At 38.2% G+C, this 27823-nt stretch overlaps 1 protein-coding gene across 1 annotated transcript in view; it reads right to left on the reverse strand.

The window, feature by feature from the left end:
* LOC146000045 (uncharacterized) overlaps positions 1–22880 on the reverse strand; it is a 36311-nt gene extending 13431 nt beyond the window's left edge. Inside the window, exons 1-2 of the mRNA XM_083137368.1 lie at positions 22626–22880; positions 595–747 (exon numbers count right to left, since the gene is read on the reverse strand). Coding sequence (XP_082993494.1) covers positions 595–643 — 49 coding nt within the window. The 5' untranslated portion in view covers positions 644–747; positions 22626–22880. The remainder of the gene's footprint in view (positions 1–594; positions 748–22625) is intronic.
* Between the last annotated feature and the right edge of the window lie 4943 nt (positions 22881–27823).

Consider the following 27823-nt stretch of genomic DNA (forward strand, 5'->3'; position numbering starts at 1 on the left):
TATAATAAGGTTGCATCACATCAACCTACATGTCCATTAAAGGAAAGAGGAAAATGCTAACCCCCTCATTCGCAAAGTTATGTATGAAGGATGCAGCATATGTTGGTGATATTTAGTGAAAAGAACCCACTGTGCATCTTAAAATGCCGTCTTTGTTCCCCATCCAGGAAATGTAGGCTATTGAGTTCAAATTCATTTCAGGTCATTTCTGAAAATAATACATCAGTTTTTTTGGTGTCTGTTACCTATTTCACACACAAGTACCTATTTCAAAGCTAACCACTTTTTGAATGTTTCATACATAAAAATGATGAAAAATCTATTGATGTCCATCAATTTTAATGCCTATTTTGTATTTTTTTGTGCCACCTTTGCGTATTTGGGGCATTTTTAGTGCCTATCTATCCTCAGCCTAGATTATACTACTATATAGGAGTAGTGACATGGAGAACAGTTATTATAAACTTCAACAAGTAAAGTCTGATTTGTTTTATGCAAAATACATAATAGTATGTGCACCAAATGAAGTAGTTGAAAACAACCAAGAGATATTTACATAAAGACAACAGTTATATGTCGGAGAACAGCTCTTACCTAAACTAACATCCAGCATGCACCATAGAAGTAAGAATTTTCGCCACATTATAGATTTTTTTGTTTTGGCTACCTAGTGATGGGTTCTTCTTCTGGTAGCATAGTTTTCTTCATCCTAAAACTCTTTTCTTGGGTAGGGAAACCACACTATACCTGAAAAGGAGAGAGAGTTATGAGTTGATTCGTTCTGTAGATTAGCCCTCTTGTAGTGGCGTACCTCAGAGAAGGTTGGTGGAGTCAAATCCATCCCCTACATGGCAAATTATATGACTGATAAAAAAAATAAAGCATATCACCTCTCAGGGGAATATCCTTTATTATGGAATTCCTTGGCATGCCATTACGATCTTCCGCTATCCATACAACTGCATGTTGTAACGGTGTAGGGGTGGTATTGAGGTGAGATTTGGCAGAATCTCGATTTGTCTCGTGTGGAAGGAGCTATTGTTCTCGGTCTCGAAGTCAGGGTTGTTAAAGGTCGATGAACCCATAAATTCTAATGGGTTCTGCTGGGTTCCACTGCAGGACCGGAACCTATCTCTCGCACAATTTAAATTCGGTCCAAGTTGCGTATTGTTTCATTGAAAAAAGGTTCCTGGACCGTACTTAAATTGATCCGGAAAAAGCTTCCTGGACCTTATTTAAATTGATCCAGAAAAAAAGGTTCCTGGACCGAATTGAAATACTTTAACCATAAAAAGGTTCTTTACGGTCCAGAACCCATTTACGCTTGCCGATTTTCTCTCCTGGACCGGAATTGAATTTATTTAAAATTCCTGGACCTTTAACAACCCTGTTCGAAGTGCTAATCTCGTTCTTGGCCCTGTCTCTAGTTGGCTCTCAACTTTCATGAAACCGCAGCCTGGTAAATTCCTTTTTTGTCTATGCTCTGATTCCAACAATTTTTCTCGTAAATACCTTTCTGATTTGTTTAAACCTTGTACAGACACCGACAACATAAATGGAATACTCGCTTCCTTGCAAGGCGTTATGTGTGTTGCCTATCTCTACGGCGATAAGTGAATTTAAATATCAAAATTTCAATTGCTAGTTCTGCCAGCGCCGCTTAGTTAGGCAAAACACACAACGCCTTGCAATGAAACAAGTATTTCAGGATCAAAGTTTCCCATTTTTATTGCCGGTAACTTACATTAATTAATATGTACCCTTCTATGTTAAATATTAATAAATAAATTATGACACAATCGATTATGTCCAGGCTTGTTGACAAATATAAAATTGTCAGTCATTGATTGTGATAGCTCTTTTCAGTTCTTACGGCGGGCGCTCTAGAAGATGGCAGGGGAAGTGAGGAGCGGGGATTACGCAACAGACCAACCAGACAACAGCAGTGGCGCCGAGAGACACGACGCGGCCGGAAAAAGTACTACGTGAAACTCGTTCTACTGGCCGCTACGTTTCTTATCGTGATGGTTTGGTCGCTTCCCCGCTCCCCACATCCCCTGCAAGCTTCTAGAGCGCCCGCCGTAAGAACTGAAAAGAGCTAGAGTAATTTGTTTGCAAGAGCATTTCCAGCAGAAAGTAACAAGTAATTTTAACTCAGTTCCTTTTAAGAAAGTAAGTTCCCGAACATTTGTATTTTTCTCATTCTCTTCCACTTTTTAGCTAATTGTTATGGATTTGATGAAAGGACACTCCCAAAGAATTTCCATGCGCAGGCCGGAACTCGAACCAAGACTTTGGTGGCGAGATCTAAAGTCGTGTTCGGCAATCGAGCTGACGTCAGAGCTCTAAAGGCGAAATTTCGAACGTAACTTAAGTTTACTCTATTGGCTCATCTGTTTGGCCTGAGAGACAACAATTGGTCAAAGGGACGTGTCGATTTCTCGCAAACTAGAGATATGAAGATCTAAAATTATCTACCGGCTGAATACCTACGAAATGCTAGTGTATCCCGACATTAGTTATTTCGATTGATCCATCTGTCTGTAGTAGGGTCATTCCACGCCAATTCATCCAGGCCATGTCACCCACCATCCCCGATTTTGATGAAATTCGGTATGCTTATAGAACTTTTGATGCTGATTACAAAAATGACAATTTTTTTAAAATTGGTCAAGGGGTTCAGAAGTTACGCGCTTTTTAAGATCTCCGTGTACGCCACATCCGGCTCCACTTTGAATGACACGCATTAGGTTATAAATTATAGTATCTTCCCTCGGGTTTGCCTTAGAAACTTCAAGTTTCTTTTCTTTTGTTCAGAATGGTATAAGCTTTCATTTAAATAACGTTTCAGATGAATGCATCAGTAAACATGTATTTTTATATATAGTTTTATGTATTTTTTTAGAAAAATAAATGACTAACTTCAAGAGCGAATTTCATGCAATGCCCCCCCTTCAATTTCCCCCCAATTTTATACGTAGGTAGCTCAGAGTGTGTACTAATGCCTGATGAAAAAATTGCGATGGGCGGTTCAGAGACAGGGTGATAAAAAAATAATTTGCATAAAATGACATTAAAAGTAAATCTTATTAAAAATGCTTATGTATTTAGCACAAAGCCTGAAGTACAATATGTTTCAAGTTACAATATTCAAAATTTATGTTCACTAAGCATAGGCGTAACCTGGCGGGGGCAAAGGGAAGCTCTTGCCCTCTCCCAAATTTATAGATTAATTTAAAATTTGCAAGTAATAATTACAGTGGAACCCCTATTTAAGTTCCTCGATTTTACATTTTCCTTCATTTTTCATTCAATCTTGATGGTCTGGTTAGAAATTTTCCAAGATTTTATATTTTCCCGAGTATTGAGTTTTTTCATCTTGGTCTCCTGGATAACGTAAAATTGAGGTTCCACTGTATCTAAGTTAGTTTCAACAGTCTTCATTTTTTTAAATTTTATATATTATATAATTATATATATAATTATTATTAACATTCCCAAGTTTAGCAAATTTATCTTCGAGAACATTCTTTTTTGTGCATTTTATCTCAATATGGAAGTTCTTTTTTGGCTACTCTTCATGGGGATACGTAATATGAAGTAAGAATTAATACTACACATTTGTGCTGATTGAAGTTTTTTCAAATGGATCTTTTTCGCCAAATACCACAGAAAATATCCCTCTGACGGGATGGTTGCAACAGTAAAAATACTTGTAAAGACTTCTATAGTATAAAGCAACAAGTACGGCAATTATGTAGAAATAGTATTCAAGGCATAAATTTCTTAGTAATCATCTAGGGTGAAATGACAACAACCCACAGTACAATGTGTCATCAGCGATTGCAAAGTACTACAACAGTACCAGGAAGTATGCACTATTTTGAACTTACAGGTTCCGTAAGTTACTTTTTACAAGTAACTGAGTTACAGTCAATCATTAAAAAAGTTACTCAGTTATTGTTACTGGTACTTTGAAAGTAACTGAGTTTCTTTTACAGTTACTGTAACAGTAACGTACTGTTAATGATCATTGATTTGTGTAAACGTTACACAAAATCAATGATCAAGAAGACTTCCATGTTTTACTTATGTTTCTAGTACATAATATGTATTCATATATTTACATTATTACTGCTAATAAATGATGGAAAACACAGTCAACTTTGCTTGAACGATTATAATTAAAAATCATTTGTATGCCGACCACGGTATTTTGAATATGGTGTCATTGATTCCACTTGCACCTATTTCTTTCTCCTCCATTCCAAGTTCAACAATATCCAAAGATCCACTCACTCGACAATGACTTTTTTTCTAGCTGGACAACAACATTCCAAACGAACGCAGCAGTCTACCAAAACAATGGAGTTTTCACATATGATTAGAAATTAATTACAGTAAAGCGTGGATATTCTAAATTTAGCATGCAACAAAGTATAGCTTCCTTGCCAGCAATTCCAAGTAAATCCTTTCACGTAGCATCCGGAGAAGGTACATATATTATTTTTATAGTCTGGAACAGAATTGTCCAATTTAGCTATTTCCCTACTGCAAAAAGTAACTCTGTTACCGTTGTTAACGTTACAGGTACTTACTTTTAAAAGTAGCTAATTACAGTTAGAATTCCTAAATAAAAAGTAACTGTACTTGTAACTTTGTAACTAGTTACTTCGAAACACTAGTTGTTTAACAGTCAGAGCCAAAATAGTGAGTGCTGATGTGATATGTTTTGTACAACTGTATGGTTTGACTTTTGTGAAGAAGTGGCTTTCGAATTCCAACAGTGAACAGTTATGTAGTAGCATGTGTGTGCGTGACTCAAACTTGTTTGTAGGATTGCTTCAAAAATCCACGTGAAAATGGCGATGCAGCTATTAAATTCTTGCATCCACTTTGTCCATCAACTTCCCACTACTGGCCAAAAAGTATGCTGTGTCCAGGGGACATTAACAACACAAATGGATGGACATATGTATTTAGTGATAAGTCAAATACTTTAGTGTGTTAGAAATGGTCAAAATATCCATCTAAATTGTGAACGGCACAATTTATAGTACATGAAATTTTGGCAATGCATAGAGTACAATTTTTAGGTACTATCTTAATGGGTCACTTGGAAACTTTCTTCGGGTTGAGATAATCGCAAAGTTTTCCATCGCATAAAAATAGTGTCCAGGATTATTTGATAAATACATTTGAAAAATCACAATTATTACTCTTTATTCGTTTGTTCCTCAAGTGCCAGGAGGATCACAAAATATATTTAACTCATAAATTTTGGAGGGGGCAAGTGCTTCCCTTTGCCCCCGCCAGGTTACGCCTATGCTTAGTGAACATAAATTTTGAATATTGTAACTTGAAACATATTGTACTTCAGGCGTTGTGCTAAATACATAAGCATTTTTAATAAGATTTACTTTTAATGTCATTTTATGCAAATTATTTTTTTATCACCCTGTCTCTGAACCGCCCATCGCAATTTTTTCATCAGGCATTAGTACACACTCTGAGCTACCTACGTATAAAATTGGGGGGAAATTGAAGGGGGGGCATTGCATGAAATTCGCTCTTGAAGTTAGTCATTTATTTTTCTAAAAAAATACATAAAACTATATATAAAAATACATGTTTATTGATGCATTCATCTGAAACGTTATTTAAATGAAAGCTTATACCATTCTGAACAAAAGAAAAGAAACTTGAAGTTTCTAAGGCAAACCCGAGGGAAGATACTATAATTTATAACCTAATGCGTGTCATTCAAAGTGGAGCCGGATGTGGCGTACACGGAGATCTTAAAAAGCGCGTAACTTCTGAACCCCTTGACCAATTTTAAAAAAGTTGTCATTTTTGTAATCAGCATCAAAAGTTCTATAAGCATACCGAATTTCATCAAAATCGGAGATGGTGGGTGACATTTTCACAAAATTCTGGATGATTTGACATGGAATGACCCAGTAGTAAGATTATAATATAATATCAACAATAGATTCATTGTTAATGTGATATCTTCGAAACTGTGCTGTGTGCATCGTCGATAAATTCGCCAATGGTCGGCTAGGTATTTATTTAAATCCTGTAAAACAATAAAGCTACAATTTGGGAAACCGAAAAATACCATATTCGTGTTATTTTCGAATCAAATTAATGTAATTTAGCCTGTTGATTATTTTCGGGGTCTAAGGGGCAACCTTCTGTTAAGGCACCAAAAAAGTGAGCCTCACTTCAACGTAGTACATCCCGGGAACTGCTTCTTGCAGGCCAACGAGGTCCTGCGCCTGGACCCACGGCCAGTTTAATCCTGTGGGGGCTGTGTTTGTCCTGTGTGTTGAGTGCTCCTTTAAAGCCTCAGCTTGTAACTATAGTGTTGGACAAAATATCGTCCAGGTGATATCAACTAGACCAACTTTAAACTGTAGGTCCAGTCCCGATTAGCCTTACTGTGCATAAAGTGACTTAAAACACCAACCCAATCAATCAATCAACGATATTTGGCGATATATCTCGTGGAGACGATATGTCGCCGATATCAAGATACGCAAAAATATCGTATCATATCGTCTGTGACGATATTTGCTTGACGATATATCGCGATATCAAATTTCCGATATCGTCCATCCCTATGTAACCTAGGTAAGGAGATTTTACCCTCAGATACACTATAGTTTCAGTTCTTGTTATGTAATGAATGGATGAAATAGTTTTAAATATCGAGTAAGGAAGTTGTTAACAGACCTATTTTATTTTCTTCTTGCGGTTTTGTTTTAGTGAAGGAGCTTATCCCCGTATTGCGTGAAAGGTAAAAATAGCCTATGTGCTGATGTTCCCATACTACAGCGTTTTCCGCTTAGAGGGATCGAGAAATATATGCTCACCCTTTCAAAACAGGAAATGTATTGTTAAGATTTTCATTTTACAAGATACAGAACATCTCCGAGTTTATAGCCCAATAATGAATGCGCGCCAATCTGTAATGCGGGAACAAGCCTGGCACTATTCAGTAGAGAAACAGACACGCCACGCGAAGGCAAGAATATGGGCGTTTAGGTGTCTGCAGGGCAACTCGAAGCGCACACATAGAGTTGCATTTTCCTAACCCCGGAGAGTTTCTACATCAAGGATCAAGGTAGGGTTAATAAACCATTATTTACACTTCAAGTTATCAATTATTTCTCGATCCCTCTAAGCAGAAAACGCTGTATAAAAATCAACCCATCAGAACCTTTGCAGATGCAAACAAAAATTGGTGGCATATACCTGCAATGTGCAAATTTGTTGCAATACAAAGTAACATGATCGAACAATCGGATTAAGAATAGGCTACGTAAGCAATGAAATATCCATTTGACACATTCCGATTAGTATCTTTGGTTGGAGCATATCGGAGTTGCAAATTTTGGAGTTCTGAATGGAAATCTCTGCAATTGCAAATGTAATAGTCTTGCCACTCAAATATACGCTGACTGTTTCAAATGTGCCTGAAGATACTTGTTGCTACTATCAGTGGCGTGCTCTGGTGTGGTGATGGGTTTATACACCCTCATCTTTTGACCCATCTTTCCTTAAAGAAAAGGGGGGGGGCGTATGATAACAGTAGTTAAGTAAGCGTACTAAGAAAAAGAGGAATGAGCATTGTTTCAAATAACTGACTTTTGGGCAAATCGTATCACTTTAAATGAAATCTGGAAATGTGAAGAGTGACAAGATAAAGTTCTCAATTCTTCGCCCTTTCTTCACTTTTTAAAATTCCAACATTCACAATAAATTTACTTCCCGTTAAAGAACTAATGTTCTAATTTCTCAACATTTGAATTAATCGTACATTAAAATGAGAGAAAAATACGAAAATTATCATTGCTTCAGCGTGAGAAATGAATTTCCAGTTATTAACTTCCAAAGAGGAACGCTAGTAGACGACAAGGAGCAGATACAGCAGTTGTTTTATTTTGCGGTTGTGTTATTTTAAATCTAGATGGCATTCATGAAGAATCTGACGTCGAGGTCTCCCCGCGTTCACATTAATCACGAGCAGACTGCTGGAAGTGTTGCCAGGCATCGCAGGAAGGAGAAAAAACTGACAAATGCGTAGACTCATTCGAGACACGACACAAGGAAGAGGTTATTAACATACAATATCTAGCTGAATAATCGTTTCGGCATTCGGATCAAAGACCTTGTAAATATGCGCTAGACCACTTGAAGGCGCTGATGGAAATAATTCGAACGCGTTATGGTGGTGGCAAAACTGATCTTTCTAATTGTCCCTTGCCGTACAGAAAATTCGTTGATGGAAATATGAGAGGAATGAACATTTGCACATAATCTAAACACCATCTATCTTGAGAGGTGAACTGTGTAGGGTGTCCCAATAAAATGTATACACTTTGAATGATATAACTTCAATGTTTATTAAGATACAGTTATTTTTCAAACTTTAAAATAATCTACAGATATGAATAACTTTTTCTTCTTAACGCCTGTTTTCAAACTGATGACCGTTTTGGTCCAGGCACTGCTGGAAATGCGAAGCAATGGAATCGCAAACGTCAAGAATCATTTCGGTATTTGGGCGTCTTCTAGTTCAATGGCTACCTTCAATTCGTCGACTCTTGCCTATTTTGTACCGTAAACGTTTATCCTTTATGTATCTCCATTCAAAAGATCTAGCGGCGTGAGGTATGGTGAACGCGGAGGGTAGAACACCTCTGAACCCCTTCGTCCGATCCAACTCTTTGACACATTTTGCCAAGTACCACTCACAAAACCTCATTCTCCCATCTGAATCATCTGCATGGGCTCTTCTTTGAATGTATCTCTACCAATGCCAGTGCTTCAAAATGCAATGGACGCTTGATTTTTAAAGTGTGTATACATTTTTGGGACACCCTGTATATAATGCGAGTCCGTCCGGAATATTCAACGCACACGATTAGATGACGTCACATGGTGGACCTTCATTTTGCGAAGAAGAAGAATATTATAATGTTTAACTGTTTTATGTAATTAATTCCCTATATATGCATTTAACATATATTGAATTATCCCAGGAAAATCTTAATTGGATAAAATACATATATAAAAGGAAATACCATGACACCAACCATGAGAATTAATTTGCACAGCATAAAGTTTTAAGATATAGAATCGCCAAAGCATATCATTAAAAAAAAGTATCGGCATTGAGGAACATATCGCATATGTTTCTCTTGTTTATGTATATATATATATATATATATATATATATATATATATATATATATATATATACATACATTAATATATTTCTTCGCTCATGTCCGAGGATTCACATAAACGGCGTCCACATTGCCGTACAAAATGAACCTATCCATACGCCCATCTAAATAGCACAGTCGTATATAACAGATAATTGTCGATAAGACGTTCAACAGTAAAAGTAAATGTTGACTTTCTAACGCCCCGCATAAAGCGGCTCTGAGGCATACCCAGTCTCATATCAATGGGGACAACGTGGCTGGAGTGTGGTGCTGATCATATCACCTCCAAAATGGCCGAGATCGAGAATATGTGAGGACCTACCCCATATCCCTTGAATGTGTCTCCGTGCGAATATATTCTGATGAAAATCAGATAGTATAAAATATAATCACATCTTCAAGACATTTTGTATAAAATACAGGACCTTGAATAAAAAATATTGGAATTCACTAATTCGTAACAACCCACTTAATGCTTCTGTAACAGCATTTTCAACTCATAACAAGTGCTCCCTAGCCTGAACTACTTAGTGTCTACTAACTATACATTTGGATATCGCAAATTTGCAAAATAAATTACCTGTCAGATTTGTAAAAGTATTTTTTTTCCATTTGTGCTTCACAGAAGAAAACTTATTGAAAGAAAGAAAAAACATATCGTGGTGATTCCAAGAAATGTTGGTAGGGACTGTACTCTTCTTTGGAACAGCCTTCCTAAAATCAAGACGTGACTCCCCCTTACGGTCATTTTCCCCTCTTACGAAATTTAAAGCATTGTGTTTCGTCTTACGTCTATCAAAAATGATGAAAGAAAACACTACACGTAGGGAAATTGTCAATCTGTTTGCAACCCTGGTACAAAGCATCCCTCTTTTTTTAACCTCATACAACCATCTCCCTTCCATCTCTCAAACCATGCGTGCCTGTCAACGAACTGTCCAAGGCCTCGTCGCGTTTGATATTCGCCACAGGTTCGCAAGCGTGTCGTACTGCACGAATATGAACATATATCCGTACTCTGTGGATTTCGTGAGTCTATTAGGCACAGGTGCTACACTGATGACATCTGGTGTACCACGGACCAAGTACTTCCGAACACCATAATAAAATTTCGTGCTTAGATTACGAACTATAGGTTTCACAGTTTTATTGCCGAATAGAACGAAGCGGAATTTTCCTATGCTGCCGCTGTCTGAGAGAAAGAACGGCGTTGTAACTTGATACGGTCTTCGAATGTAATTTCTTGCTTTGCATTGACTTTACTTAATGCCAGTGTCGTGCTTAAAGAGCGTGCAATTTGGCTTGAGCCCCCCTCCCCACAGAAATGTCCTCGGCCCAAAAATTCCATGTGTGCTAAAATGAGACAATATACGTACCTTGAATGTGGCGAAACGTCTCGATCTCCACTGGATTATCGAAATAATAGATGTAAAAATGTAATAAAATACTTATCAAAATATTGCCCGAGCGTATAATCATATGCATATTAAAGGGGCGGATGTGGCGATCCCTCCTCCCCCGAGACATGTAAAGCAACAATAAATCTTCCGTTAATACAATAATGAATTGTAAGTTGTAACATCTGTAAATATTAAAGATGAATAACCCATGGTATGTTTGAATAAGTTACATATTAAATAAATTTTAATTTAGACGTAGATTTCGTGTAATTTACAGTTTCATTTACCAAAGTCTAGAACGACAAAGTCCGAGATTGTTTGAAGTCCACTGTGCTCAGATGGCTAATAGGGAATAGACCTAGAATTTCAATTTGGGTACGTCACATTGTCAGTAAAGGCAGATATTCTTGCTTCGCATAGCGTATATAGTGTGCGTAGCGCTCTGTATGATATTAGCTTTAGTCTCGACTCGTTTCGGCCCGTTTATAGTCATCCTTTAAACGAAACTCTCAGTACCATCTCTCAAGTGATCAGGAGGAACTTCTCTAGTTCATACATTATGCTCATAGTTTGATGTTTTAATATATATTTTGTGGGGGCGGTTAGTGTTGGAGTAAACAACATAACATAGAAAACCTATGTCTACAAAATCGTCCCACAAATAAATTATATACCGATACTAAAACAAAATTATAACAAACTGTTTAGGGAAATCCTTTATAAGCATCCTTTCATAGGCCCCCAAGGCATTTTCTGCTCCCCAAAATATCCTCACAAGAATAGTGTTCCCCCACCCTCCCAATATTAATATGAAATTGGCGCCTCTGCAACAATGCTGCATAAATGAAATTGACTCTCAAGGGGCAACAAATTTAGTAATGGTGTGATATTTGTATAATATTGATACAGTGCTTTTCACTTTTTGTCATTTTGAATAAAAAAACCTCTCCACCCTCACTAACAAGAATTAAAAATCAAATTCACTGTAGAATATTACATACGACTTAAATGTAATCAAATAATATTGGTTAATTTGAATCCTTCAGAAATATGGCTGGCTGTATAAGGAAACAAACTGTCATATCTACTCTGTCTCAGTTATCTCTGGAGCAAGGTAACGATAGCAAGTCTCTGCGCAAGTGGTGGCGCGAGACGGCTCCACCAATGGACACGTGGGAGGGAATGGGATTGCGTGGAGGGGAAAGCGACTAGTTACCAGCCTTTGCAGCAGTGTGTACTTCTTCGCTCTCTACCCCCCCCCCCCGCTCGTCCTTCTCTACAGCTATGCGAGGCCTTGCTCCAGAGGTACCTGGGACAGAATATTGTTGTAAAAGGGGGTGAGTCTACGCTTGCTACCTGGCAGCTCTTGAACTGTCAATTAACAAATTTTCAGCAAACACCGTGTGAAAAAAAATGTCGTTAAATTTCTTTCCCAACAGTACCCTACATTCCACAGCAAGTAAGCTGCACTTTACAAAGAGGCTTGATTCTAACCAGATAACATTCCAACGACGCGAGGAAAACGATGCGAAACAACTTGATTACGTCACTCCGTATGATATATAGAAGCATCTACCGGCGGCGCCTGGCGGGAAGTTTTTATCATTTTACGTTTTGCTTCGACAAACTTCCTTGTCTTGCCTTTTGCGTGTAGAACTTTATGTTTACAATTCCCTCACCTTGAGTTTCATCTAACTTTTATGAGACTTAACGTTCTCACCAAGATTTCTTTCCTGTGCTGCACTCTATAATAAAAGTCGAGTTTCTGGTTTATACTGAGACATACGTCCACTTATTTAGTAGGCCTAGGTCTATCTGTACATTCCTTCGGTCTATGCAAACCAAACATTTGTAAGTGTTTTCTTCTATCCCAATAGTTTCTCTTAATGAGTGCTGAAAGAACATCATCTTACTTTTATTACATACAAGTGTTGGAACTAAGGGGGCAGGGAATGTAAATGTAAGTAAATCAAATACCGTATTTGCCGGCGTATAAGACGCACTTTTTCCTTTAAAAACAGGTCTGAAAAACAGGGTGAGTCTTATACGCCGATACTCAGTTTTTGATTACCTCCATTTCTGGAAATTTTCTCTGTTCTTAGCTAAACAATTTATTTGCGGTGCGTGGCAAAGAAGATTAATATGTATTCTTTCCTACTTAGATTAGGTAACTTATCAAATACTTTGTATTTGAAATACTATACGTTAATTATAATATTAAGTGATATAACCTTTTTCCTAAGAAATGTGTCCAAAAAAAGGGACGTTGGCAAATACGGTAATTTTGATATTTAACGTGGCTTTCGTGTGGGTATAAAGGATGATCTTTTCTGAAGACAGCCAAAAGATAACGTCACTTCCATGTAGGACACCACGGTAACTGCAACGAGGCTCTGGCGCCTGGTCAGTATAATCCTCTGTGGAGCTTATGTTGTGACGTCCTCATTTTTGCGATTAGCCAAGAGTGACAGAAAAGCAAAGTAAAATAGAACAAATATAACATTGCTTTCGTCATCGCATAATTTCGGATTTTAAAGTAAGATATGAATTAAATGTTTGTCACACTGTTTATTATAATCAGAATCTATTTCTTACCTTTACTTAAGTTCTGCCGAAACAAATCAATTCATATTATAAGATAGTAAACAAGTATCTTGCTTATTTAGTTGTGGGCTTGGTAAGTCTTCCTGGAGGTCTGGACCCTCCTTTCAATAAGCCCTCAAGTCCACTCTGCCTGGTTCGAACCCATATCAGGGTAAAAATGTGTAAAATACTTCAGATTAGTGTTCGAAGTCAAAATTCCTAGGTACAGTGGGATGCATAAGTATTACCAAGCAAACGGTCCATCACCATGTTTATTCCTCTTGTCTTACGCAATTATAACTTCAACAATTAAAACAAAATGCGAAAGAAGCTTCTCATAGCTTCTGTACCATAGTACGTACAAAAATTACAATCCTTAGAATAGCAAATAGGATGCATGAGAAAAACGAATGAAATTAGTCATGGACAATTTGCCGAGGACTACTTATGCATGCTACTGTACTGTTCAACACGGAGGCAATGAAGCAGGTAAGGGGGCAGTGGCGTCGCTAGGCCATTTGCTTTGGGGGGGGGGCTGCAACAAGATACGTGACTTACTACTATTGTAAATATTTTTAATGTTTGAAAATAGCAGAGTGATTAATAAGACAATAATATATAACAAGCATAAGGAATTAAAACTAACATAGACTTACTGCATTAATTTTTACGAAAACCGATCGATATTCTTGTCCTGTTTTTCTAATGCTGATGAACTATGTCTTTATGTATCAGCTGTACTCTGCGGTTCGAATTTCTTGCAAAATTATCAATAACACAATCCACACACAATTCATGACACTCTTCCTTTTCCGATTTCCGATTTCAGGCGCTTACTTCGAATAATAAATTTGTTCATTGTTGTACGAACAACAGTAAATGTCACAAAAAGCTTTGATAACAAACACACAATATCACAAACTCCTTCTAACACAAAACGCACCACTAACCCGTTTCCTCGCGTAGCAACCGTTGTGAAAATAGAACAAATGACGGCGATCGTTTGCACTGTTGCCAGCTAAAGACATGACTTGTCAGATGTGAGATCGTGGTTTAAAAAAAAAACTATGTCACAACGAAACGAGTCTTTCCAAGAATATGTATCTAGAGGTATGTTCCTGCATTAACAATTGTTCAAATATGTTCTCTCGAAATACTGTATGTAATAATAGCTAAAAATTGGGGGGGGGGGCTTATCGAGGGATTGGTGGGGCTGAAGCCCCCTACAAAAGGGCCTAGCGACGCCACTGTAAGGGGGATGCTTATGCAAATTAATCTACTGGGGAGATGTTTCACTCAAATTTCCTTCATCCCAGCGACCCCCGCCCCTAACATCGAGTACAGCTTTAGATGAATAATCGCAAATTAAGTTTTCAATTTTATACATCCTAATTACCAATTATAGGCCACTTTTAATTGGCCGCAGGAAAGTAGCACACCGTGGCGTGTCTTTAGAAGCAACGGTCTCAAACAGTGATGAGGCGAAAACGTGATAGTGACTTTCTCGAGGCACACCCTCATTATCATTGACTAGAAAACTCCCAGCCAAGCCTTAACTTTGGATTTCCGGCCCAAGAGAACCAGCTTGATATCTAATTAGCAGGTAATTAAACACCTTAAAGGTTCCCTTTCGAGGAACTTTATCTGCGAACAAAAGCAAACACGATCGCTCATTATGTAGAAAATCATTCCAGGGTTTATTAATTAAGGCAATACAATAGAATAAGACGAAACGCCCCGTCGCTTCGAAGGACGAAACAGAAGAGGAACGATTCCACCGTTTAAGAAGCAGTGACGTGTTCATTAAAGTCCCAGCGGGAGATTAATTAAAGAACTCTCTTCCTTGAATGTATGTACTCAAAATTATTCAAAGCGAAACACATTTAAGTGTATTTTCTGTAGTCATTCCATGATCAGTGTATGCGTGGAATGAAAATATTTTACTATACGCGAACAAGCTAAAGAAGTACTGGAATTTCTCCATAGATGGCTCTACGTATCACTTTGTAGGCGGCCGGAACGTAGTGCTGATCACATCACCTCCAAAATGGCCGTCATCGAGAATGTGTGGGCCCCTATCCCCACACTCCTCTATATGTGTCTTCATGGCACGGTGCTATATGCACGAGGAACTTTTTTACTTTACAATAATAGTAATAATAAAAATAACAACAATGCCCGAAAAACAAGATATGAAGTCTTACCCCCAACCCCCCCGAGAAAAATCCTGAATATAAACATCATTGAATAATTTTTTGCATGTTGTATTTGTGTGTTCCCAGCTTCCACTCTGTCCGCCCTCTTCCATTTATTTTTCTGTGTTGTTACTGCGTAAAGTTTCGACAAACTTGAGCATTAAACAAAGCCACCTGTCGTGATCTTTTGAGTTCCAGCGTCAGAACGCTCTGCCCCAAGCCACAGCGGCGTAACTAAAAGAGAGCTCGCTTTTATATTCACGACGAGGAAACATCCAGCAGTAAATCGCTTTGAAAAAAAAAGAAGCTGCTTGGTACGTGAGTGGATCCTCTTGATTCCCCTTTCAGCATAAATTTCCCCTTGTTGCTCCTACCCGGATTCTAAAACCATCGAGCGCAGACGGCACATTGCCTGTGACGTCGATTCAGGAAGCTTGGTTGGTTGGAAGCGAGCCTAGATTGTCTCTCGGTGACTCCCACGGGAGGCCGTGTGTATTCTTTCAAACGGATAGCTCTGCACGCAGCCGCTGTTAAGATAAATAGCTTTTGATAGACCGACATTATTAGAAAATTGAGATAAATATACACACTTATGTTGCTTTCGAGCTGCCCTTCACGGTTGAGAACACTGCTTCAGTAATCGCATTGACCTCATCCATCATCTCGAATGGTAATGCTCAGATTTATACCGTCACAATGAATATTCCAAAATCTACGTTTTGAACATGACTTGTCTCGAATTTTTGTAAGCTGCTGCTGACATAATCAGCAATGTAACGCCTCGCATTAAACTGGAATTTGTTGTTTCTGTCTTCTTCTAACACTGAGTCAGAACTGAACTCGTGGCTGTAGCTAGCCGTGAAAGTCCCCATTTAGAACCCTCCGTGAGGTGGCAGGTCGGTCGATTAAACGAATCATCATACTTAGTCGATACAAATATGCAGTAATGGACATGAAATTAAATCGATGATTAGTTTCTGCATCGAATTAGAAATTTGTTGTGGCTAATGCATTGCAAATAGCGTGGTTAAAGAGAATATGTTTGTTTACTTGATGAATTATGAGATTAAACATGATTGGCTTGTTAGGAAAGATTTGGTGGATGGCTGTAGTTGACATCTCATATTCGAAGTTTACATATACTAGCTATCAAGCTGGGGTCTAGTTTGTTCTTGGTCAGAGGCTCAGAGCTAGGGTTTCTAGACATGTCCTATATGTATGGTGTTCGAGAGAAATTTGATTGATTTGGTTAATTTTACTTCGCATTCCTCTCACTTTTGATTAATCGCGAAAATGAGAATGAGTGATAATATAATGAAGCTGATGAAGGACATTCACAAAGAAAACCCATGTCCAGGGCCGGGATTCGAACAGTGGAGCAACCACAGGGGGGGCAGGCCCAACCTTGGATGGAAATGAGTTCAGGGGGGGCAAACATTGACGGCCAAGTGTGCCTGCAGGGGGCAATTACCGCCCACAACTTCAAATTTTATGCAAATGAAAATACTTTTCGTAAAATTTTCTTGCTCGCTTCGATCGCAGTGCCTGCTTTTCTTAGTCTTATCAAGTTTAGGACTGTAGTTAGGGGACGGCGGCAGTCTGCCCTGGGCGCCGAACGATCTAAATGAAAAGTTGCGAAATTGATTGATTGGTTTGTGGTTTTAAGTCCAATTTACGCACAGAAAGGCTAATCGGAACTGGACCTACAGTTTAAAGTGGGATCCGACCACTGTGCCATGTGCCCCCACTGGATATCGAACCCGGGACCCCTTGATCACAAGGATACAATGTTACCACTACCCCATCAAGGAGGCACAAAAGTTGTAAAAGAGAGAATGCATTGGCGTCCCGTGAAATTATTTGCACCCTATTAAATCAATATTGATTTCAACCTGCAAAAAATTTTGATTCACAAATTTTCTTGCTCGCTTCGCTCACAATTGTTCTCTGTAATGCATTGTAAATTACCAGACAGACAAATAAGACTTGTCTAAAATGATTTTGTTTTAAATGCATGAACAATTGTTTTGAGGAAAGGGAGCGTGCACATTTTAGAGACAATTTTTGTAATTTTTGCTGTTGGTTTATTGTGAGATGGATGAATTGGTTGTGTAATGTATTTAAATAATATATGTTGTATATAATATGTATTAAATAAATTTTCAATACGCTCCACGTTACATATATGTGAAAGTTATACATGTTAATTTAAAAAAGAATTATATTTGGAATTCATTTATCAAGCATTTTTTGTCTTTCAAAAATAGTTTGTGTGCTTATTTTCCATTACTAATGTGAAATTGAACGTGTTGAAAATATAATTCAAATCGTTTGTTCGAACACAAATGCTTTAGCACCAACTTCTACCTCCTTTTGCATAATTTACGAGGGTAATAACGTCTTTGATAGGTACTACTACTACTACTACTACTAATAATAATAATGTTGGCCCCGGGTTCGAATTCCGGCTTGGGCATGCATGTTTGTGAGTGTGCATTCATCAATTTCATCTGATTACTCATTCCCATCTTTGCAAACTAGCCAAAAGTGGCTCAATAAGCGAAGTAAAATAAAGCAAATCAATAATAACAAAAAATAATGTTATTAACATTCTATTATTATTATAAAAATATTATTATCAAAATATTATTATTATTATTGGTACGTTTATCCTGGTATTTGCCCCCCAGACAAAAATTCGTGGTTGCGCCTCTGGATTCGAACCTGAGACCCCTGGCATCGTAGCGCGCTGTGCTAACAACTCCCACATGGATGCCGGGGGAAGGAATTTGAAAAGATCATAAATGTCCTACATTTTGAGCGTCATATAATTTGAATTAAGAAAATACGTGTTTCAGTTGAACAAAGATAAATCAGAGGGACATTATTTATACACATGTTAGCAGATGAAATCACAGATACCAAATCACTAGCGCCGCTAAACGGAATGTTCGAATACAACTCCGACGTCTTCCTTTCAAGGTATGCTAAACATTGCATATATTTAGACCTTTCATTATCGATATAACACTTACTCTTGTTATTAAGATCCTCTGTACCGAAGATTACATGTAGTGCTTAATTTCCTTTCTAACGTTTCAAGGTGGCATCTCATCAACCAATTGTCCACTGACTGGTGGATTCACCTGTATACAACCATCGTGGATTCAATTCGTATTCTCAGCGGTTCGGATGCAACTTTAAACAGTAGAGCCAATCCAGATTAGACTTTGTTCGCATTTAACTATTAATATTTGTCAAACTGAATTGCACTGTACGTACATATTTCGAGAGTTCATATTAAAATTAACACAACCAAAGAATAGAGTACTATATGATTTATGCAAGTTTCTTCAGTAAATGTTGTTTGGTAATGTATTCCTAATTAGCTCTTTAAGTGTCATAAATGTCATAGTGTACAAATCAATGTTTTATTTTTTGTTCTTTGATACCCGCTGGAGGCACGCTGATCGATGGTTCAGTCAGATCCCATTTTAAACTGTAGGTGTAGTCCTGATCAGTCTGTGCGACAAGGAGAAGGCACGGTTTGGGAAATTATCCACAGGTTATTTTTGACAAAATATTATGTATAGCGAAAAGTATACGTTTTTTTCTTTCTTATTTTGAGAAAATGTTTAAAAACAAAACACAAGAATACTATTCACAAGCAATGCTTTTATTTACATTTTTGTACACGATCCAGAGTGGTAATTATCGTAAAAGAATAGAAAATAAAATACTTCGCACAGCTAATACAAATGATTTTTTCGCAATAAATATTTGGTCGAGTTAATAATAAAAAAGTAGGGGCAATCGAACCCATAACCTTCGGCACGTGAAACTGACATGCTACCACTTGACCACCTTGCCACTTGGCAGTCGGATAATAATAGCTTTGCCTAATGAGGCGCGTATGTAATAGTACTTCGAGACTTTACAGCGCATTTTCTCGGAAATGGCTGTCTAGTTCGCGCTAGTACCTTGGCATATCAGTAACTATAGGGTACCCTACCACTACACGAAGTCCTGTCTCAAACTCAATTTCCCAAGTCTCCTTGTGAGTGCAAAGTAGACTTAAAACAAATGTTTACAAACTTTATTAATGAAGTGAAAAACAAGTTACAGACAAGTGTATATCATCCCTCTCTTTCACATCTGTATATAAGAGATCGCCTTCCTAACTCTTCAATGAATATAGCGGTAAGCGGTATACAATGAACAGGCAGAACAAAATTACAGAGATACGGGTTTCCCTCATTTTCGTTTATTCTACATCCGTGACTACCACGATCCCCATCGGCCATGCATTTTCCAATTACTTGCATCGGTGCCATCAGCAATGACGTCATTTAGATAACTCACTACATGAACACCCAATCCATTGTTGGAGAGACGCAATGGACCTTATCTTTGCTGACTGATAAGAGCAGGCGGGTGGGACAGGATAAATTGAAAATAGCTGCGAATTGGATGATTCAGCGGAATAGCTAGGAATGGCATCGGAAGGAAACTTTGTCGACTCTCGGTTAGGTCTCGAGTTCAAATGTCTGCCTCATTCTCATAAGGCAAGTCTTAGTCTTGTCTGGTGTCTCTAAATACAAAGCATATATGTCTATCACCGCATAAACGTTCCCAGTATATATAGGTGCGTCCTCAAGGAAACACCTTTTTTTGGTTTCTCTGTTAGACAGATCTTTTCAATACTGACGTTCATATTTTATCCTGAATATATGCAACCACACAGCAATTGTCACTAATGGATTGGCTTTATAATTACCATAAGTAAAATATATGAAATATTCCAGTATGCGAATTAACGTGGGGGGGGGGGGATGCCGGGGATTTTCCCCCATAAAAATGTTTTCCCCAGAAAAAAGTATGTTTTATCTCCCTAAAAAAAATTAGATTCAGATCATATATTATACCATTTCTTAAGTACCTAACAAACACAATTCAAGAATCATTCATGTCCATTAATGGTCCAGTCATCAAAGATTTCCCTGCCTTGTGGATTAAGAAGGACAGCATTCTGCAACTGAACAACCTCAACGAGCCGAGACTATTTTCAGACTATTGTCCACTTAGATTTTCATGGCATCAGCCATAGTGTTGATATTTTACATACACATATTAAAGTGTTCACAAGAAACTTGTAAGTAGGTTTTGAACTTGGTGTATGATTTTGGGTTTTCTTAAAATGCAAATATAGTGTTTCTAAGTTACATGTAACTGGGGCCATGTCCCCCTCTTTGAACCATAGAATATTTAAATGTGAACCTACAAAAAGCTACGAAAATAATATCGACAATGTTTCAAACTTGTAAAAATTCCAATTTTGTCCTTCCATAAATGAATGTGTTTGTTGTGTAGCGAGGCAGGCTCCAGAAGTCTGCAGTCTGCGATATGGGGTACTTTTAGTTTTATATAATAACAATTGATGCAAGGCTACCAGCAGTAGGAGGGACATGAGGGAGCAGTTACCCTACCACTTTTTTCCACTGCACTATGTCCTCTTAATGCTAAGCCTTGTCTACCAAGACCCGGTGGAGGCACGTAGTCGTTCGGATCCCACTTTAAACTGTAGGTACAGTCCCGATTAGCCTTACTGTGCATAAAGTGGACCCAAAACAAAAACCCAAACTGAAACGTTTCTACCAACAGAAAGTAAATTGTCCTGGCCCCTTCTTAAAAAAAATCTTGGTACAGGTCTGGGTAACATATACAAATTTGCAAGCCCCCCAAAAAACCACCTTGCGAAATGAAATCACAAATACGCCACTGAGTGGGCATCCCCCACCCCCCCCAAAGCAAAAAGATTACTTCGAAGAAGTCGTGTCTCAAACGACATCGAGAGTCTCGTTCTCGTCTCGATTTCACAGAGGTGTGTTTCGTTTTCGGTTTCGTCTCGACAAATTTCGGAGGCTCTGGTGTCCCCCCCCCCCAATCGCCGTCACTGCATAGGGAGGTGGTGGAGGCCGGACTGCACGTATTCTCGACCTCGGCAATAGTAGAAGTGATGTCACCAGCATCAGGGTTGCTCCCAGGTGCACATTGATTACAGAGCCACTTCATGCAACAACGTTCTGGGAGAAATTCAGAGAACACCCACTTTGTGAATTAGATCTTGGTATGGGTCCTACGATCGGATCATGGCAACTCAACAAATACATAACAATGCAGTATATAGGCCTATAAGCAGCGGCGGCGCCAGTATTAATTATCTAGGGGTGTTGAGCGGGTGTGGAATGAAATTTAGGGCGTGCGATATTAAAAAAAAAAGGAAAATGAAACACCCATGCAACGTACCTACATACTACCTTCCGTCTGCCCCAGATGTTGCGATGTAAGGACAAAACGCGAAAAGCACAACTTCGTATTCGTTAATAGGTATTACTTCTGACGCATTATTCTATACCCAACAACGAACTGTAACATTTATTCGCGAACTTCGGGCCTCTTCGCAACAGTCGTTGAAAAAGTATGAAATAATACATTTACTAGACACGTTATGTAGAACAAATAGGATGTATTAACAAGAAAACTTCCCGTGACGGCGTTAAATGATTTTTCCAGCACGACCTGATGAAATCTTGAAAGCAACTGAAATTTTTGTCCCAGTACGTTTTGGAGAAAAAAGGAACTAGTAGACGGAAATTAAAACTGTTTTTCAACAATGAAAAAATCATAAACAACTCACATCGAGGTCTAGGTAATTATCATAAACCACCTTAAGAAACAATTCTCAACAACAATGCTGAGGAAATAAAGAAAACGGCCGCTGATCTTTACATAGACTGCGCGCCAGTAGAGGGAATTAAATTCGCCTTCTCTTTCAGAATAGGATGAATGCTTGCCTGTTGTATACAATAACAGCGGTCTCACTTCAGTACCTAACATTCGGCACTCAATAGACGACATGACAATATGACACTGTAAGAGTGATTGTTTTCGGTTGAATATAGTTTTTGAAGATGGGGTGCGGAACAAAACTAAGGGGTACGCAAGCATCACTTCGCACCCCCCCCCCCCCTGGGGCCGCCCCTGCCTATAAGCGAACTCTAACAATAATAGGAAACTCAAGAATTGTTCCCTTAAATTGCCGTAGAAGATATTATTAACTTTTCATCCATGTTGAAGTAACGCAAATTCTCTCATACACCTTCAGATTATAATCATTGCAGTCGCACGCATGCTCTGGAACCACTTACCGAAACTTCAGCCCGTTCCTTACGATGCCCCGATGAAAAAAAATGACACTTGCACGCTTTAGACGAAACACTAACAACGGATCCTTTCGGTACAGTCTTGAAGACTCATGATCGTTCCTTTCTGCTTTTCACACACTCGTGTCTTGTTTGGTCGTTGCTCTTGACATTTGCTGGGCCACAAAAACGCTGAAATTTTAGCAGAAGTCTCCCACCCACGGCCTTGCTGCTCCTAGCTTCTCCACCCAACCACTGTGCAATATCACACGAATTGAGCCGAACATCGCCGAAGTATGCGAACCAACTATAGCCTGCTCGCATGGTTGCCAGGTGCATAGTATTTATTTGCAAATGGCAAAAATGACTTACTATGCCAGTTTGTACTAGGGATGGCCAAATCGGGATAAAATTTTATCAGGATATCGGATATTCTGATATCGGAATTATCTGGATATCCTATTTCTTCGGATTATCCATATTTTATAAATTCGAATTATCAAGATATCCTATACCCCAGGAGCGTATATTCTAGATTTTCTAGGCTATCTGCGAAGCCTGAAGTCTAGAGAATAAAATACAGGAGAAAAATCAATCAGAAAATGTAAATAACATTATTCATATCAGTGAGATGATGATGCTGATTCTGGAGTTGGCAACCTGATTTCTTATGAATTGGCAACTTGATTTCTTGTGAGTTGGCAACCTGATTTCTTATGAGTTGGCAACCTGATTTCCTATGAGTTGGCAACCTGATTTCTTACGAATTGGCAACTTGATTTCTTATGAGTTGGCAACCTGATTTCTTATGAATTGGCAACTTGATTTCTTATGAGTTGGCAACCTGATTTCCTATGAGTTGGCAACCTGATTTCTTACGAATTGGCAACTTGATTGCTTATGAGTTGGCAACCTGATTTCTTATGAATTGGCAACTTGATTTCTTATGAGTTGGCAACCTGATTTCCTATGAGTTGGCAACCTGATTTCTTACGAATTGGCTACTTGATTTCTTATGAGTTGGCAACCTGATTTCCTATGAGTTGGCAACCTGATTTCTTACGAATTGGCAACTTGATTTCTTATGAGTTGGCAACCTGATTTCTTACGAATTGGCAACTTGATTTCTTATGAGTTGGCAACCTGATTTCCTATGAGTTGGCAACCTGATTTCTTATGAATTGGCAACTTGATTGCTTATGAGTTGGCAACCTGATTTCTTATGAATTGGCAACTTGATTTCTTATGAGTTGGTAACCTGATTTCCTATGAGTTGGCAACCTGATTTCTTATGAATTGGCAGCTTGATTTCTTATGAGTTGGCAACCTGATTTCCTATGAGTTGGCAACCTGATTTCTTATGAATTGGCAACTTGATTGCTTATGAGTTGGCAACCTGATTTCTTATGAATTGGCAACTTGATTTCTTATGAGTTGGCAACCTGATTTCTTATGAGTTGGCAACCTGATTTCTTACGAATTGGCAACTTGATTTCTTATGAGTTGGCAACCTGATTTCTTATGAATTAGTAACTTGATTTCTTGTGAGTTCGCAACCTGATTTCTTATGAGTTGGCAACCTGATTTCTTACGAATTGGCAACTTGATTTCATGAGTTGGCAACCTGATTTCTTATGAATTGGCAACTTGATTTCTTGTGAGTTGGCAACCTGATTTCTTATGAGTTGGCAACCTGATTTCCTATGAGTTGGCAACCTGATTTCTTACGAATTGGCAACTTGATTTCTTATGAGTTGGCAACCTGATTTCTTATGAATTGGCAACTTGATTTCTTATGAGTTGGCAACCTGATTTCCTATGAGTTGGCAACCTGATTTCTTACGAATTGGCAACTTGATTGCTTATGAGTTGGCAACCTGATTTCTTATGAATTGGCAACTTGATTTCTTATGAGTTGGCAACCTGATTTCCTATGAGTTGGCAACCTGATTTCTTACGAATTGGCTACTTGATTTCTTATGAGTTGGCAACCTGATTTCCTATGAGTTGGCAACCTGATTTCTTACGAATTGGCAACTTGATTTCTTATGAGTTGGCAACCTGATTTCTTACGAATTGGCAACTTGATTTCTTATGAGTTGGCAACCTGATTTCCTATGAGTTGGCAACCTGATTTCTTATGAATTGGCAACTTGATTGCTTATGAGTTGGCAACCTGATTTCTTATGAATTGGCAACTTGATTTCTTATGAGTTGGCAACCTGATTTCCTATGAGTTGGCAACCTGATTTCTTATGAATTGGCAGCTTGATTTCTTATGAGTTGGCAACCTGATTTCCTATGAGTTGGCAACCTGATTTCTTATGAATTGGCAACTTGATTGCTTATGAGTTGGCAACCTGATTTCTTATGAATTGGCAACTTGATTTCTTATGAGTTGGCAACCTGATTTCTTATGAGTTGGCAACCTGATTTCTTACGAATTGGCAACTTGATTTCTTATGAGTTGGCAACCTGATTTCTTATGAATTAGTAACTTGATTTCTTGTGAGTTCGCAACCTGATTTCTTATGAGTTGGCAACCTGATTTCTTACGAATTGGCAACTTGATTTCATGAGTTGGCAACCTGATTTCTTATGAATTGGCAACTTGATTTCTTATGAGTTGGCAACCTGATTTCTTATGAATTAGCAACTTGATTTCTTATGAGTTGGCAACCTGATTTCTTATGAGTTGGCAACCTGATTTCTTATGAGTTGGCAACCTGATTTCTTACGAATTGGCAACTTGATTTCTTATGAGTTGGTAACCTGATTTCTTAGGAGTTGGTAAATTTATTTCTATTCATAGCCTGGGACCACGTGACATTGTGAGATAGCCCAGATCTTGGTCTCAGTGTACGCCACTGCTATATCCGGATATCTGAACGTGTGCATTATCCGGACAGTTTTATCGTTTATCTGTTTTACGGGCTATTCACATACTCTTTTATTCCACATGTTCGTATTTTACTGTACGAATTTTCTATAAATCCTTCGTCAAATCTGTACCATCCGTTGCATTCGAAGCGGATATCGGATAATTATCCGAATATCCGTTATCCGGATTTTGCGGCCATCCCTAGTTCGTACCTGTATTTTATTTGTTTTGCGTCGTTTTTTGAGCTAATCGCGGCGACGAAGATGAAACATGATCAAATTAACTTAGGAGGAGTCCAATAGTTCTGAGTGCCACACGGAATACCTAGATTCTATTCTCGAAGTGAAAGATATCGGGTTTTTACAGTGATTTATCCATGCATCCCCAACATGGGCATCATGTAGACTTTTTTACAACTTCACATCATTCTCCAAGCTTTTGACATTATATCCGACTTAATTTTTAGTTAAAAAGTGTCGGAGGCATAATCACTGCTGAGAATACAAAGTTGATGTTTGTCGTCATCAGCTAAGAAAAGATCTGTTTGTGGACTCCTAATTTATGACTAAATCAGTTGGTGAACTCCTGATTTATGACAAGATCAGTGGCCGAACTCTAATTTATGGCAAGATCAGTAGGTGAGCTCCTGATTTATGGCAAGATCAGTGGGTGAACTCCTAATTTATGGCAAGATCAGTAGGTGAGCTCCTGATTTATGACAAGATCAGTGGGCGAACTCTAATTTATGGCAAGATCAGTAGGTGAGCTCCTGATTTATGACAAGATCAGTGGACGAACTCTAATTTATGGCAAGATCAGTAGGTGAGCTCCTGATTTATGACAAGATCAGTGGGCGAACTCTAATTTATGACAAGATCAGTGGGTGAACTCCTAATTTACGACAAAAAGTAACTCTCGCGTCAGCGGTGATCTGCTTTTACTGAGATTATGCTAATTTAAACTGCAAGTACTGAGGTTACCAACTAGATCTAGAAATTTTATATATAAAAGGTAGAAATGTATAGTAACACGTATGAAGCAAGTTAAATTTGATTAACACCCATTTTTTTAAAAAAAATCTTTAAAACAAGTACAAAGTAGATATTTGTATATTTAAGACAAAATCAGAGGTGAATTATTAAAACTATACCTCGGCCAGGATAACAACCGGCCCCTTGGACCACCTTTATGGCAGTCACCCGCTGTTGCCGCCTTTACCTACGAAGAAAGTTGCGCTCGAACAGCCAATCAGGCCGACCGCTGCCCCCCTGTTTGGGCAAGAAGCGGCAACCTTTCCAACACTCCTTCCCGAAGCAGCCATCAGGGAAACAGGATTTTGTCAAATTAACCATTCTGCTCTGTGAATGAGAACCGGGAGATGGCGCGACCGGACTACAGATAAAAATATGCTCTTTTAAACCATACATACGTATACGTATTTTTGTATGACATTTAGGTATATACCAAATATGAAAATATACCCACCCCCCTCTTTGCCTGTCTATTCTTTATTTGTGGACGTGTCACTGAATTTCATCGTCTGATTTCGAAGTTTAGTTGCATTTTTAAAATGTATGTCATTATGCAAGCTGGTAAAACTATTTGTTTAGAAATGGCTGAGACAATATGTCTAATTTCGATTCCATTTTTCTTGTTTGTTAATCGCTTTTCATTTGTTGCGTTAAAATTTTAAATGGAGTTAAATGATCCTTTGACCTCTTTTGCAAAACGGTGTTAATCTAGAACAGAACGCCCATGCAAAATAAATAAAATGATTTTTTTAATTGCGCAACTGGCAACACTGAACATGTATATTGCGACGAAATAGGCGTGTGTGATGTTATAAGAGCAGTTTCTTTCTCCTCCCCCCTTCCCACTGTCTGTGTGCACTTCTTGCAGTAAAATAATAAAAAAGGAGCATAGTTCTATTCTGTTTACTCTTTTGGGAGGCAATAAAAGTCTTAGCGAAGAGTGTGTGGGCTTATGTGGCAAGGCATAAGGAAAGTGTTAGGAAATGGCGATGTCTCATTGAAATATAGAGGGCAGGTCGAATGCTCAACAAAAGTTTATGGTTTTATTACTTCATCTGCGGGTGTATTCGTTTATAACATCCGTAATATTTGATACAAAAATGGAAGAATATAAAACTTTTGCAAGAACGTTAAGGAATGGAAATAACAGTTAAAAAATATTGCAATTTGGTTAAATAAGTGAGCATGCTCGTGTATGAATGAGACTAAAATTTATGAGCACTGGTAATGTATGAAGATATTTAAAGATTTGTTTAATAGGTGCTTCTTGCATTATTTTCCTGGCAATTTTT

This window comes from Lepisma saccharinum, chromosome 16, assembly GCF_977018435.1.
Source record: "Lepisma saccharinum chromosome 16, izLepSacc3.1, whole genome shotgun sequence".
In the NCBI taxonomy this organism is placed as follows: Eukaryota; Metazoa; Arthropoda; class Insecta; order Zygentoma; family Lepismatidae; genus Lepisma; species Lepisma saccharinum.